This window comes from Oryzias latipes, chromosome 3 (assembly GCF_002234675.1).
Source record: "Oryzias latipes chromosome 3, ASM223467v1".
NCBI lineage: Eukaryota > Metazoa > Chordata > Actinopteri > Beloniformes > Adrianichthyidae > Oryzias > Oryzias latipes.
Genome location: NC_019861.2, coordinates 9,204,875 through 9,219,167, shown reverse-complemented (window position 1 = coordinate 9,219,167; position 14,293 = coordinate 9,204,875). Strand labels below are relative to the sequence as shown.

At 37.6% G+C, this 14,293-nt stretch overlaps 1 protein-coding gene across 3 annotated transcripts in view; it reads right to left on the bottom strand.

Moving 5' to 3' along the window:
* Positions 1-14,293, bottom strand: part of luzp2 (leucine zipper protein 2) — a 238,041-nt gene that overhangs the window by 10,129 nt on the left and 213,619 nt on the right. For all 3 annotated transcript variants that reach the window (XM_023952509.1, XM_023952504.1, XM_023952501.1), the window contains exon 10: positions 5,019-5,123. In XM_023952509.1, coding sequence (XP_023808277.1) covers positions 5,019-5,123 — 105 coding nt within the window. The remainder of the gene's footprint in view (positions 1-5,018; positions 5,124-14,293) is intronic.

Below are 14,293 nucleotides of genomic sequence, written 5' to 3'. Positions count from 1 at the left end.
TATGTGCTGCTGGTTCCGAGGACCAAATGCAGGTTCCGGGGTAACAAATGTGTTTGCTGTGTTGGCTCCTAAACTATGGAACAAGCTGCCACTGGCTATTAGGGATGTTACCCTCTTGGAGGGTTTTAAAGCTAAACTGTTCCTCCCAATGATTTTATAGGCTAGAGTTGCTTCGCTACTTTGTTGCGTACGCAAAGCTGGACGCCATATTGGATAGGTCGAGATGCCGCCTCACTGCTGTGCTACAATTGAAAATAGAGCTGGAAAAAAAAACTGTACTTTCTGTCAGCTAATAAAGGGGAACTTATAAAAAACATTTTAGGAAGACCTGAGTGAGTTTACTTTCAGAATAGTAAATTTTTAGGCTGATCTTGTAGTCTATTCAAAGGCAATGGTAGCTATAGATTTTGCATTATTTCCACGTGTTCTGCCAGGACCACCGATCATTTAAATGTTTTTTGGAGGATAATCCGACAGACTGGCGACCTGTCCAGGATATCCCCTGCCTATGCCCACGAGTGGCCGGGATAGGTTCCGGCAGCCTTGTGACCCTGAAGCTGAATGAATGAACCCGTGGGATTTAGGCATATTTCTAAACAGAGGACAAGAAACTAACCAAGATTCCCTCAGTAGCCCCGAGTGAAGACCACCAGGTGCATATACCCTGCAGTGGTGCATGGCGACCAGCTACGGCTCAACAAGCCTTTGCTTTACAGCGAATGCTGCCCGGATCTCACCGCACCTGGGCTGACTGCAGTGCTCACTGCGCCCTTTTTCCCGTCTGCTGGGACCCTTGACTGTCGACCGGGTTGCACTGTTCTCTGTCCCCTCTGACCGCGTTTACTGACCTGTCCAATATGGCGACGCTCTATACATGTTTTGGACAATGATAACTGGCTATCTTAGCGTCTCTAGCAATAAAACTCGTTGGCTCCTCCACTTCTGTGCCTTAGTATCTGTCTAACTAACCTTTTATTTTGTTTTTTTTATCTTTTCTTTAATAGTTGTTATCTTTTTATCATTTTGTCCTTAAGTCTTGTTCAATTGTTTTCATCGTTTTAGCATTTTTATTGATGTAATATTGTGCACAGCACTTTGGGTCTTCTTGAATGGTGGTTGAAGGTGCTCTATAAATGAATAAATAAAATGAAATGAAGTCAAAGCAAAAAACCAAGCAAATCCTAGAATTTTTTTTCTTTTTTTGCTTTTGCAGACTGAATATATAGGTATATTAGGTGTAACATAAGTTAAATTCACAAAAAAAGGTTAATCCAGGTTCAGACCACAAAATGAGTCTGACCACTCAAATGCTCCAATGAGGATTTATTCATTAAACAAGTGTCCTTTCTTTTCCACAAACCCTTTATGGATCTTGTGTAGGCTGCCCAGAATAGATGCTGACTTTCTCAGTCACCGGAAGCTTTACTTCTACAAATACTTAGTAACCAGATCTGAGAAGAGACGCTCAGCATTATGATACAGAGAGTTTTGTTCAAATGTGCGTTTACACAGCTCTGTGCTTCATATTCACTCGAGTTACAGCGTTATTTGTTAGAACTCAAGCAGACGGATGTTTCAAATAGCCAGCCAGGGCAAATGATCACAGCTTTCACTGAGAACAAAGCATTGATACAAACTTGGATTTCTTTAAACCCCTTAAAGCTTACTACATGGAAAAAAAGGATTACATTTTTTTTTTTTTAGACTTAAGAGGATTTTAAAAACCTCTGATGAAAGCCACAAAAAATGTTGCATGATTTTTGGAGATATATAATCAATTACGCGATTTAGTACGTTTTTGCTTACATTAAAGTTATTTAAGATACAAATTTGACGTGAACATTCAGGAAAATTATTTACCCACTGTCTCAAATTTGATCCACACATTTTGACATGGTCTGAGTGACTATAAAAATCTAATTATCAACAAAGTTTGCATTTTTTTTCAATACAGTAAATAGTCATTTGATAAAATGACTAACAATAGATGAGTTAGTCTCACCATAAACTTTAAAAAATTAGCACAACGCCAAAAGTGATTTTGAGTTTTCATGAAGGCAGCAATTTTAAACTGAGCAGGGAAAGCTCTTCTACTGCCCCTAGTGGACTGATAATTAACTACAGGTTATAAAACATGAATGAAGTTATATACACGGGTTTTTAAGGAAGGTTTGGATTGTTCTAATGACATAGGACATTCATTCATTAAATATAATGAATGGTTAATGGGTTAGGGATATGTCAAAACATTTTGCAAGTTTTTTAGTTTTATGGACACTGCAGGAGATGTTTTCAATTCACTGATTTAGCAAATACTTTACAACTTACTTGAAACACCTTAAACGCAAACCAGTTTTTAGGTTTATAGAAAGTGGGAGTCTTGCTGCTTCCTGCAGCATGGGATCTAATGCAGGGCCTGCTTTGAAAATAAAAAGGATTGTTTTTACTCTGGCAAACTCACAGCATTTTTTGGGCTGAAGCAAAGACAGCACACTCCACATGCACACAGTCTCCTTATCTCCTCCTCGCCAACAGGCAGATGTGGTGCTAACAAGCAAACACATTATCTCTGGCTGAGATATGCGCCTCCTTTTTTTGCTGCAGGACCTTTATGTCCTCTTCAAAAATGGAATAATCAGTTATGGGACACATGGATTGCAGCGCAGTTTCTTTAGAGAATACTATTTTTGACAGAGTCCACGTGACACTGTCTCAGCTCTGGGTGACACGCCTCAGCACTGATTCCAGTGCTCTCTCAGCTTACGTCTGTGATGCTTCTTGATCGCCACTTGTCAAAACTACTTACGGACCCTCTTTTCTACTCCTGCTTCCCTCCAATCCTCTTGATTTTTATAGATACTTGTTTTGGAGTCTCCTTGATAAGTGACTACTGACAGTCAGTTAGATCAAGTCTGAGACCGTAAGGTAGAGGGACCCTTCATGTGGAATCTGAATAGGAAAGGTCAGTGCTGCTTCCTTCTTTCTTCCTTCAACAGCTGCAACGTGTCAGAAAAGCAGCAAGAGAAGCTTTTTGAAGTGAGACTGAATAAAAACATGTCACCTTTTCTGAAGGCACTGAATCCAAAGGTTTCTTACAAAACTAGAACCAGTAGTGACCATAACCATTGTGCTATCTTGTGGGGTCCAGATGACCCCACACTTACATTGACGTGTTCTCCCTGTCATGACAAAGGTGGATAAAGGTGGGAAGATTTCATGTAATCCATGGACACCAGTGAGGATCACAAATCATTGAAGAAAAAAGGTTCAGCCCACTGTCTAGTGGGTTAAGATGATATAAGCGATCTGATGATATATATATATATATATATATATATATATATACTGATCGTCCCGATGGGTTGAATAAAGCATCAGTTCAGGGAGAAAGTTCTCCTCTTACCGCTTGTTTTTGTCCAGATGATGAAGCTAAAGGTTGTTTTAAAGAAGCCAGCGCAGTGATACAAAACATTTAAGATAGTTGACCGGAGCTTCTTTTTGGAGCGAGCAGTTCTCACTGTGCGATTATCACTTTTTAATGCACACCCAGGAGCCAATCAGAATGGAGTATTCACCCGGACCATGGTATATATAGTTAAAAAGTTCATGGGAGTATTTTCACTCTTTCATAGTCTGAAGTCTTTTTCATAACCCCTTCTTGCTTACCTCTATATTTGTATTGCTCAAAAGTGGAACCCACTTGTTTTAAACAGGTGAAAGTGCAAAAAGGAGGGAGAAAAATATATATATTTTTTTGTTATGTCTTGCTGCAGCCCCTTTCTGCCACTCTGCTTACCTGGCAGGTGTGGGCCAATAATCGTGACTAGCACCTGCCAGGTATCGAAATCAGAAGAAGATCAACCAAAGGCAGAGAGGCAGTGGAGCAGTTGGGCATGTTCGAACAGAAAAAAAAAGAGAAATGGCTTTTTAGTATAAGGGACCTACGAAAGGAAATTTCTGCAAAAAACAATTCAACGTTCACAGCTCATGCCACAGTTTGATGTTAGTATAAAGGACCTGGAAATGAAACTTCTGCCCTGTAGCTGTTTTTTTTAAATTAATAATTGGTTTTATTCAATTGTATTAATATTTTTTTAACTTATATTTATTTTTATGAAATGTCTGGGGTGTGTGTGACTTTTGATTTTAACCAGAAAAAATGAGACCATTGAGATCTCAAGTGGATTTTTTTCTGGTTAAATAATTAAAAATAAATGTGATGGTGTAGGGCTGGTTATTTTTTCTCCTTTTTGCATTTGTGGACTTTATTTCTTTCTGTTGATGAGGTGACATTTAATTACTAGCAAAGAGCAGCTGACTTGGATGCTCAACGCGGCTGGGTCGGCTATTTTTGGCCAAGGTTCCAATCCCACCCATTTAAACCAGTACACTGATTATTTCATGTTCCATTACTGCACACTGAATTTCTTTTATCTTTTTCCATAAACTGTTTTCCTCATTTTCGTTGGTTTCCATTTTCTCATGTTTATGGCCCTTTTGGGGTTGTTCCCCTAGACTGAGACAGCGCCTGTCGGGGCCGTGAAAAGATTGAAAATGACTCATTTCAACAAACTCAAACACTTAAACCAGTGTGGAGATATGGAGGACTTAAAAAAAGTTAATTATAGTTTAAAGTTATTATTCTGCTTACAAGCATTTGTAGATGTTCTGCAAATGTCTTATAGCTGTTATTAGGATGAAATATTCTGAAAGACGGCATGTTTAGTCTTAAAACAAATCAAAGTTGTTCTTAAAAGTAGAAAAAGAATATATAAAAACTTTAACTTTTGATGTAGTGACTAACCAGCTAACATTAAAAACGATTATATTTTTGAAGAAGTTGTACAAGTTTTGGTTTTATTTTAACAAAAAAAAAGGACTAGGGCAGTCTTAGTGTAAACAGTTAATCTAGTTCCTGATGTAGATTTGACCATAGGTTTAGTGAACAGATGAAGCTCATGAAATGGAAACCCACAGGTCACATAGGCTATTACACTTTAATTACTGCAACAGCTCACCTTTTCCATCTGGCTCTCTTTGACTCCGCTGCTCTCTCTCCTCATTACTTCGGTGTTCATGGGTGATTTACTGACTGTGACCATTCTCTGAACTCTAGAGATATCCTGGTGACGACAAGATACGTTTGGGTTGAGGGTTAAAAGAAAAACAGTATCATAGTTTTTGCATAACAAATAGTACCTTATAAGACGTTAAATGGGCTGCATAAAAATCGAGTTTTACCAAACAACGTGCTCCCGACTAGAAGCTCAGCGTGCCATGGGTGTGAACTAAACAAAACACTAATATCGAAATCTTATGAATGGAAAACAGGCATGTATTAAGAAAAATGTTACCACTTCACTTACTCTTGGTTTTTTTCCAACTGTGAGATAAATGGATGACTAATATGAGACAAAAGGTTTTCTGCGTTCATGCTCCTCATGGAGGAGACGCAAAATGAATGCAAACACTTGGAGACAGAAAACACTTGAACAAGGAACCAGTTGGCCTCACCGACACACAATTCAAACATTTGTTCAAAATGATAAAAGAAATGAAAATGAAAGGAAAAAAAATTGGCAATAGACCCAGACAATCTCCATTAAAAGAATACAACGTTTTCGTTTTTGTTGATCAAATTCCATACCTTCAACAAAAAGGGAGTCTTTAGACTGTTTTTGTACATATCAAAGAAATGTTAAGCTATATTAGCAATTCAAATGTGAATTTCCTTTTGAATATTTATGCTTAGAGACTCTTTCAGCCATGTCTTTGTCTGACCTTTAGAAAAAACAACCACTTGGGGCTGAAAAGCCACTTAAAAAAAATATTATTTTCATTTTTGTTTTTAGACCTATTTTAAAAAATACTGTACCAATCAGGTGTAGCTACCATTAGTCAGTGTGGATGGATGGACACAAAATTCTATTCTCGTTGACTAAACACTCTAGTAATATGATGCTTCAGTTTGAGACTTGGACATATTTTGGGGCGTGGTCTCAGGGGTTAAGGTTAACCATCGTAAATTGTGATCGTGATCACATCAGACTCCTCCTGCAGACAGTGAAGTTCTTCTGCCACATGTAAACAACTCAATGAATGTATTTGAGAACTCGACTGAGCGAGCGTGATGTCATTCACAGAAATGGGCTTACTTCTAGCTCCAACGAAATGAAGTTAGTCGCCATTTTTTGGCAAAAGGGATGCTGCCATGTTGGATCAGGAGTGAGCTTCCAATCAGGCATGCTTTGGAAAATTCAATCAAACGTTTCGAATATTCAACTTATCAAGTACACGTTTAATAAAGACACAAGAACAAGTATGGTTATTCAGAAAAATAGAATGACTGAGTAACAGCTGTTCATTTCTCTATAGAAGTCTGTGGGATTTTCGCTACTTGGAGCTAACGGGTACTTCCTGTTTGGAACGTGATGGAGGAAGGGTCACTCAGTCCAGTTCTGAAATATAGTCAATGACACAACTACCATGGAGAAGTCAGGAAGTCTTTGAGAGAAAAGGATGTTTGAGGTGCCATTCCCAAACGATCTTTCTTGACTTTCAAAATAAAACGCCATGTGCAGACTCCATTAACATGTGGTCTCACACGTTTTGCCAGATAAACATGGCTTGGTGTTGCTGCGCCTAATGAACACGTCAATTGTGGGAAATGTAGCAAAACAGCATATTATATGGATTGTAACTGCAGGCAGTGTGTTACAGCGTGTTACATATTAGAACTGACATGAAGATTAAAACAAAAATTTAAAAAAAGGTGTAAGTCCCACTTTGATTATCTTTTGATCTATTCCAACTCTTGTGCTATTTTGTGGGGTCCAGATGACCCCACTCCCAAGGTTAACGCGCCTCCAAGGCATCTCTTAAATAATTTTTCTCGTCACAACCCTGAATTACATATGTCTGTAAGTCAAGTGATAAGTAATATTCAGATGACAGTGATCAATTTTTGCTGTTTCAAAGAATGTCTGCATGTAAAATGTTTTAAAAACGTTAGCAATGCTAATAGTCTCTTACATGTGTGTGAATACTGGTCATTTTAGCACCTATTACTATGGTTTTGTGTGCATAGTAACAAATAGTTGAATATTTGTTATGTGGGAAATAAGAATGCAATACATTCAAGTTTATTCATGTGTATATCTGTATTTCAGTTTCACAGTGCTTCTCATAAATGTCCAAAACGTACAAGCTGACTCCTGGATGTTTATTGAGGAACCCGTTAATTGTCTGCCAAGCTAGAAATCACAAAGTTTCAGTGAGGGCAGAATAACAACGTTTCTGCAGAGCAGCAATAGTTTATTAGAAATTTAGCTCTGAATTGTGGGCGGGACTATTGGTACAGAGTAAGGCCAACATCCATCTGTTTACACTCTCTCCCGCTAGCTTACAGACCCTCACACCCCCAATCTAACATTAGCGGTGCAACAAAAATGGCAAGCAATATCAGAGCTATCCAGCCGTACAGTTTTGATCCAGATACCAGCTCAGACGAGGAAAAGAAAGATGGATCTATTTGTCTACAAAGTGAATGCATCAGAACGGAGCAGAGCAGGGAGCTTGTTCCTGCCAATTGTAGCTTCAGCGTCACAGCTACACAATTTTTCAAACAACACTTTTTGTTAACTCCTGATTCACAGCGACCTGAATAAAAAATACTCAGAAATGCAATTATAAGCTTAATGTTCTTCTGCATCATCAGAAAAATGCCACTAGAACATGTTAAAAACACCAAAAAGACAAATCATGTTGCAAGAAATTGCAGTTTTTTTTTTTTTTTTTTTACAGTTCGTTGATAGTCCTGCAGAACTGCTGGGCATGGCAAAGCTACTGGTAGAGGTAATTAATATAAATAATAAAAGATGCTGAAAAAGCAATCATTTCTTAAAAATGGTTCGTCTTTCTGGACTAGTGATTCTCATACACAGAGGGACAGTTTAACAGGGTCAGGGAGGGTTTCTCAAAGCTTCAAAAAAGAAAAAAACAATCAACAGAAGTGCTCTTAACTATAAAGCTGCAAAAACCCTTAAAGGAAGGTTTAGTGGAAATGCATTCTTTTTTCTTTTGAGGAAAACAGATTTCTTTCTGTTTTCTGTGGGATAAAAACCAAATATTCCTATATCCAGGGTAAATATCTCATTGATTTAGATACACAGGGAAGCAATCATTAGAGTAAATGGTGGGTGCTGAGAGCAGAGCAATGAGATGCCTCAGTTCCCCTCCAGCTCTCTGCTCTTAGCACAGGAGACATCATCTCCTGTCACTTTGATGAAAATTGCTACTATTGGACCGCAAGAATTGGTTATTACCCCAAGTCTGTTAAATATGAAGCAATTTCAAGTCCAGTGTTGCTGATCTGTGCATCCTCACACTAATGATACTTCCTACCGCAGAAATAGGTCTGTGAGTGTGTTTGTTTGTGAGACATACCAAACTGTATTTATGGCACTGCTAACACAGATTTTGTTCTCCTTTTATTTTAAATAATGTACTATTATTTATTTATTCATTCATCTTTTTCCGTTTTGTCCCTTTCGGGGTCACAGGGCTGCTGGAGCCTATCCTGGCCTATTGTGGGCGAAGGCAGGGGACATCCTGGACAGGTCGCCAGTCTGTCACAGGGTCTATTATTTATCATTACTTTTATTTATTTTTTCATTGTTTTGTTCCTTTTTGGTCTAAAATGTTTAGATTTGACACAGAGAAAGTGTGATTTCTGTTCAAAAATTGTTTGTTGTATGATGACATGATGTAGGACTTCCATTATTCTTTCATCTTGTTACTTTTCCCCGGATCATAATTCCTGACCAATGACTGAAGAGATATTTAATCATGTGGTTTTGGTTCAAAATAGAAAGGCAGCCTGAATATAGACCAAGCGGAAGGTTCAGGACTCGATCTGGACCAACAGATTTTTCCAGTCTGAATACACCTTTAATCAGGTTTATTCCTATGCTTCAAAATACTATAGTGAATTCCTACAACTAATTTGTGGCCAGAAAATACTGATTTAGGGGGAACAATTTCATTTTTAATTTTTTTTTAATGTAGTCTCCATTGTTTTGAAGGTTTGTGGTTACTGAATTGATTCTTTTAAATCGTTACCATGTACATGGTAAAATAGCATTTTGTGTACACAATTTAGCATTTTATGCGCATGTACAGAATACAACATAACTTTACAACTTTAGAACTTTACAACTTCAGGAATGGAAGGGAAGAGCTTGAAGAGTAAAATTCTTAATACACTTTAGAAAAAAAAATCCCCTGACTACTTTTAGGGTGGAAAAACAGACACAAATAGATGATTTTTGTATTGACAAAGCAGGCAGCCCAAAATGATTAGCATGTAGATGTGGTCAAAGCAAAGGTCGGATTCATGTGTTTTTGAACATGATGTGACCGTTGACAGAAAAAGAGATTGTTGTTTTGAAGTTGCTTATGTAAAATATTTCCCCCACTAAGTGCAAATTGGAATGTTTTTTTTTACATATATTTGAAACTTTACTTGGCACTGATTTAAATGACATCTGAGCCTCCTTCTCCAGAACAGGCAGAGTGGACAGATGGAGCACAGCAGAGTCTTTTGCACTAAAGGCTCTCTCAGATTTATCAGACAGACCCATCAAAGTTGAAACTACTCGCAACCGAAGGGCTGGCTGCTATTTGTATGCTAATAAAAGAAAAAGTTATGAATCCATTATTATGAAATAAATCACGACTAAAAGAAAAATTTATTGCTTTTTCCCTTTGGTTGTTTTTTTGTATTTGAGATTTGTGACAAGACTGTGTAACAATTTAAAGCAATCGATATATTAAAAACAAACCTATGGAGCCCCAGAAACTAATAATTTGTCCCCACAAATTATTATGTTGTGCATTTTGTGGCCACAATTTATGATTTTATTTGGATTTTATTGGCATAGATTAGTATTCTTGGTCACAAATCAGCGTTTTGAAGGTGAAAATTGTTATTAAGAAATACATTTTTTACTATTACTTATTTGTGAGAACATAATTTGCAAATTTGGGCCCAAAAAATACTAAATTCTGCACAAAAAATGCTTATTTTGGCCCACAAAATGCTACTTTCTGCTAACAAAATACTAAATCATGGCCAGACATTATAATTTATTTGCATTAAGTTGGCACAAATTGCTCTTTAAGCATTGTAAATTCCTACTACTGTAGGACAAAATATTAATTTAGGGGGAAACAATTTTAATTGTTTATTTTTTTTAAACGTAACCATTGTTTTTAAGGTCTGTGGTAAATTAATTGATTCTTCTAGATCGTTACTATGTATAAAGTGCATAATACCGGTACATAGTTCATAGTGCATACTACATAGTAACGAGTAATATGTACATAGTAAATTAACATTTTGTGTACACAAAATGCTAATATTTGTTTGCACAAAGAAGAGTTTTATTGGTACAAATTAACATTTAGCACACACAAAAAAATATATTGTGGCCAGAAATTAGTTTTTTTTTATGTCATCAAATCGTAGTACTAACTTCTGGCCAACAGGTACATTTTTGTACACACATATTTCTAATTTTGTGGGGACACAATGCTAATGTAAGTAGACCCATTGTAAATTTATGCCCAAAAAGGTTAATATGTGCCCACAAAAGGCTACCGTGTGCACACAAAACGCTGATAAAAATACTACAAAATACTCATTTGTGCACATGAATTATTAATTTGAGGAACCATCTTGCTTTGTTTTAAATTTCTTTTGAATATCATGTGCGGAGTACCATACACACCTGACTGTAAATGTGGATTTTAAGAAGAAATTGTACTTTATTGTTTGGTCTTACACAACAAGGCCGTTGAAATGAATGCAGATAAGTGGGGATAGTGGAATTACCATGAATAACAAAGTAAAGCAAAAAAAAAAATACAGAATTTTCTTCTTCTTAAAGTAGTGTGTCAAATCTGAGCACCCATGAAAGAGACATACAGTAAACTGTGACTGCTTTCAGAGGATAAGAGCCTCTTAAAGGCAGAACTGCTCGCCAAAATCATGGCAGATAAGAGTGGTGCTGTGACCAGCTTGATGATTTTAAAGCAAATGCTTTTCAGAAATCTTAACTGACACAATCTCTGTTTGCAGCTGACATGATTCCTTTGGTGGAAGAAAAAAGAAAAAAAAAAGTCTGGACTGCGGAGCTCATTTTTCAAGGAAAGCAAGAGCGTTGCATTTATTTTTCTTCATTATGTTACATTTTTCCTTTTTTTTATTTAATAGATTCCAAAAAAGAAATATAGTAGGGGAAAAAAAGTTATTTTTTTGTTTCTCATCTTTTAAATGTGAGCCTAACCACATCGCGGGGGTGGAACCTTGAGGCTAGATATTGATCCCAACTTGTCAGGGTGTCTGACATGCAAGGATCTGAGAAAACAATAGGTGATATGAAGGCTGAATGCATAATCCTGCTCGTACTGTGAATCCTCTTGGCTGTCACCTTGTTTTACTGCTAAAAAGGATTAAAGTCCTGAGCCCTGAGTGGGGACTGCTGTGACCTTGACTTTAATAGGCTTCAGACACAAACTGTGCCACACTGAGTTCATCATTTTCCTACAGCGCAAATATAGCAAACCTCCTCTAACACCTTAAAGTAATTGTATTTTAAATCTAAATCTACAGCATTGCAGACTGGAAGGATTTGCATAAATTCCAAGACTGCCGCCTGATTTAGACATGTTATTATTCCAGACAACCCCTGGAATCACGCTTGCCCAATTCTTATATTTGGTGGTAATTATTTTCCGGGGTATTTCTCTCTTGAGAGGGCATCCGATTGACAAATGAGGTAATAATCGGCAAACAGTGAAAGTCGTCTCGCAGTGTTCACTGTTAGAGCTCCCGGTGTGCATTCAGGTGAATATTTTGGCTCCAAGTTTTATTCCAGGATGCCACCAAGCTGGGAGGTTGAGTGTGATATGAATTTTATTTTGACAGTGTTTACGCGGAGACGGCCGACCTGCGACATCATCCTGCTTAAATGTGTCTGACAATTTCTGGGCAAGAAAGATGTAGTCAGCAAATACAGCTTATCGTGTTCGCACTTAACGCAAGATTATTATCTTATTTTCACCCTGTGAACATGGGAAGTGCTGCATTTAGAGTTGGTGGTCTGGAAAGTTTTTTATTTTCCTAGAGCAGTAAAAACCGGAAAAAATAAGCTGTATGTGTTTTGGGGGAGCTATTGTTTCGTCCTGCTTGATCTTTAAGGCCGTCTCATACAGCCGCTACCTACATTTTGTGCATTTTGCATGGATGAAAATTGGTCATACGTGAATGAATATCTGTGGAAAAAGTGAGGAAAGTTGTGGTCTGTACGTGAAATTTTCAGAGGTATTGCGAATGAAACACGTTAAAACAACGGAAGAAGTAGGAATAAACCACGTAAAGAACACGTAGAACACGAACCGTACGAGAATATTTTGCTGTTTATAAGCAATTTATCAGTACGTCGATTACGTCATTTGAAAGTGACATGTGGGCTGTATATAGAAGTTATACATCGGTGGTACAAGCGTAAAAAGTCTACTAGAAATACGTGGAACGGTAATAGAAAGCCACAAACATGTGTATGCGTCTCGCAAAAAATCACGCACAGTTGCGTAAGACTTACATAATAATTGCATATAAACCACATGAAATACGCGCAAATTGCATAATTCTCAACCGATCCAAAATCTGGAACACCTCGAAATCACATCGACATAAACAGCCGTCAGTTGAAACTCTCGATGGATATCTGCACATATTGACAAACGACATACGCGAGAAAAACTCTTGAATAACGTGTGCATGCATGATTACACGCATGCATCAATAAAAAGACTGACATTTCATATGTGGAAAATTTGCAAATGTACGTATAGTGGCTGCAAGACATGGTCTTTAGCAGGGCGAAGTGATACATTTCAGAGAAACAGAAGTGTTAATTACATCTTATCCCACAGAGTAGAGTCAGTTTGTCTGCTGTGAAAAAGGCTGATTGGTCATACGTGTGGTAAAAGTAATGAGCTGTTCAGTTTCATATTATCTGACGCCTACATTATTGATTACAGACCTCTTTGAATTATGCTGCTGTGGAAAATAAAGAAAATGAAAAAGAAAAGCAGCCAACACTAAACCCCACCCATCCCCATCCTTGAGTAATGATTAAAACAACTCCAATGATTTTTCATTGGATTACCTGGAAAATGACTCATCTATTAAAATTTCCATGGCAACCGTCTTGACCTACAGCAGGATCCACAAGCTGTGCTAGGAAGTCTTCACAAACATTTTACAAACCAGCCATGTGGTGGAGTGTTTGTCCTGAAACTGCAAGGTTAAAGAAGAATCAAAGGTCTGGCAATGCCAACAATTAACAATAAGAGCCAATCCATCTCTGCTCGACACGTTTTGCTTTAAAGACCCACTCTGATCAAAGCTGTTTTTGTTTTTAACATGTTCTTGTGGCCTTTTTCTAATGATGGAGGAAATTTATAAAGAAATGTAAGCTTAAAATACATTTCTGAGTATGTTTTTGTGAAATAATTGTTATCCAGGAGTAGACGAAAAAATGCACTTGTATTTGTGATAGAAAATATGCTGGATGGGCCACAAGCTCCCTGATTTGCTCCATTCCGATGCATCCATTTGCAGAATAATAGATTCGTGCACGTCTTTGTTTGACTCCCCAGAGCTGGAATCTGCATCCAAACTGCACGGCTGGATGGTTCTGATATCGCTCGACATTTTTGTTGCACCACTAATGTTAGGTTGAGGGTGTGAGTGGGGCTGCAAGCTGGCAGGAGAGAATGTAAAAACAGATATAAACAGTCAAAAAAAGTGCCGCCCACAACGTCGAGGTGAATTTCTAATGATCTCCTGCAGAAACTATGTCCTTTAGAAACCACACAAGTTTTTTAAAAATGTTGTCTAAAAACGACATCATCATCATTACAAGACCACTGGGAACACTTTGAAAATAGGTCAAAAGATGATCGGTGTGGGCCTCTCAGGGATTTGACTGGGGGGTTGAGCCCCTAAATGGAGTTTGTCTGCGACTGCAGCTCATCACTCCCCAAAGAGGGTCAAGTGCAGAAGAACAAATTTTGCATCTTCATCTGGTCAAACTTGTGAATTCTATTGTTTGATTTCAGTTTCACTTAATATTTAGTGGGTGAAAGCAGCACTCCAGGTGCATGAAAAAACAACTTGATATGGCAAAATAATAAAGAATTTTTGTTTGTTTTTTATTATTTC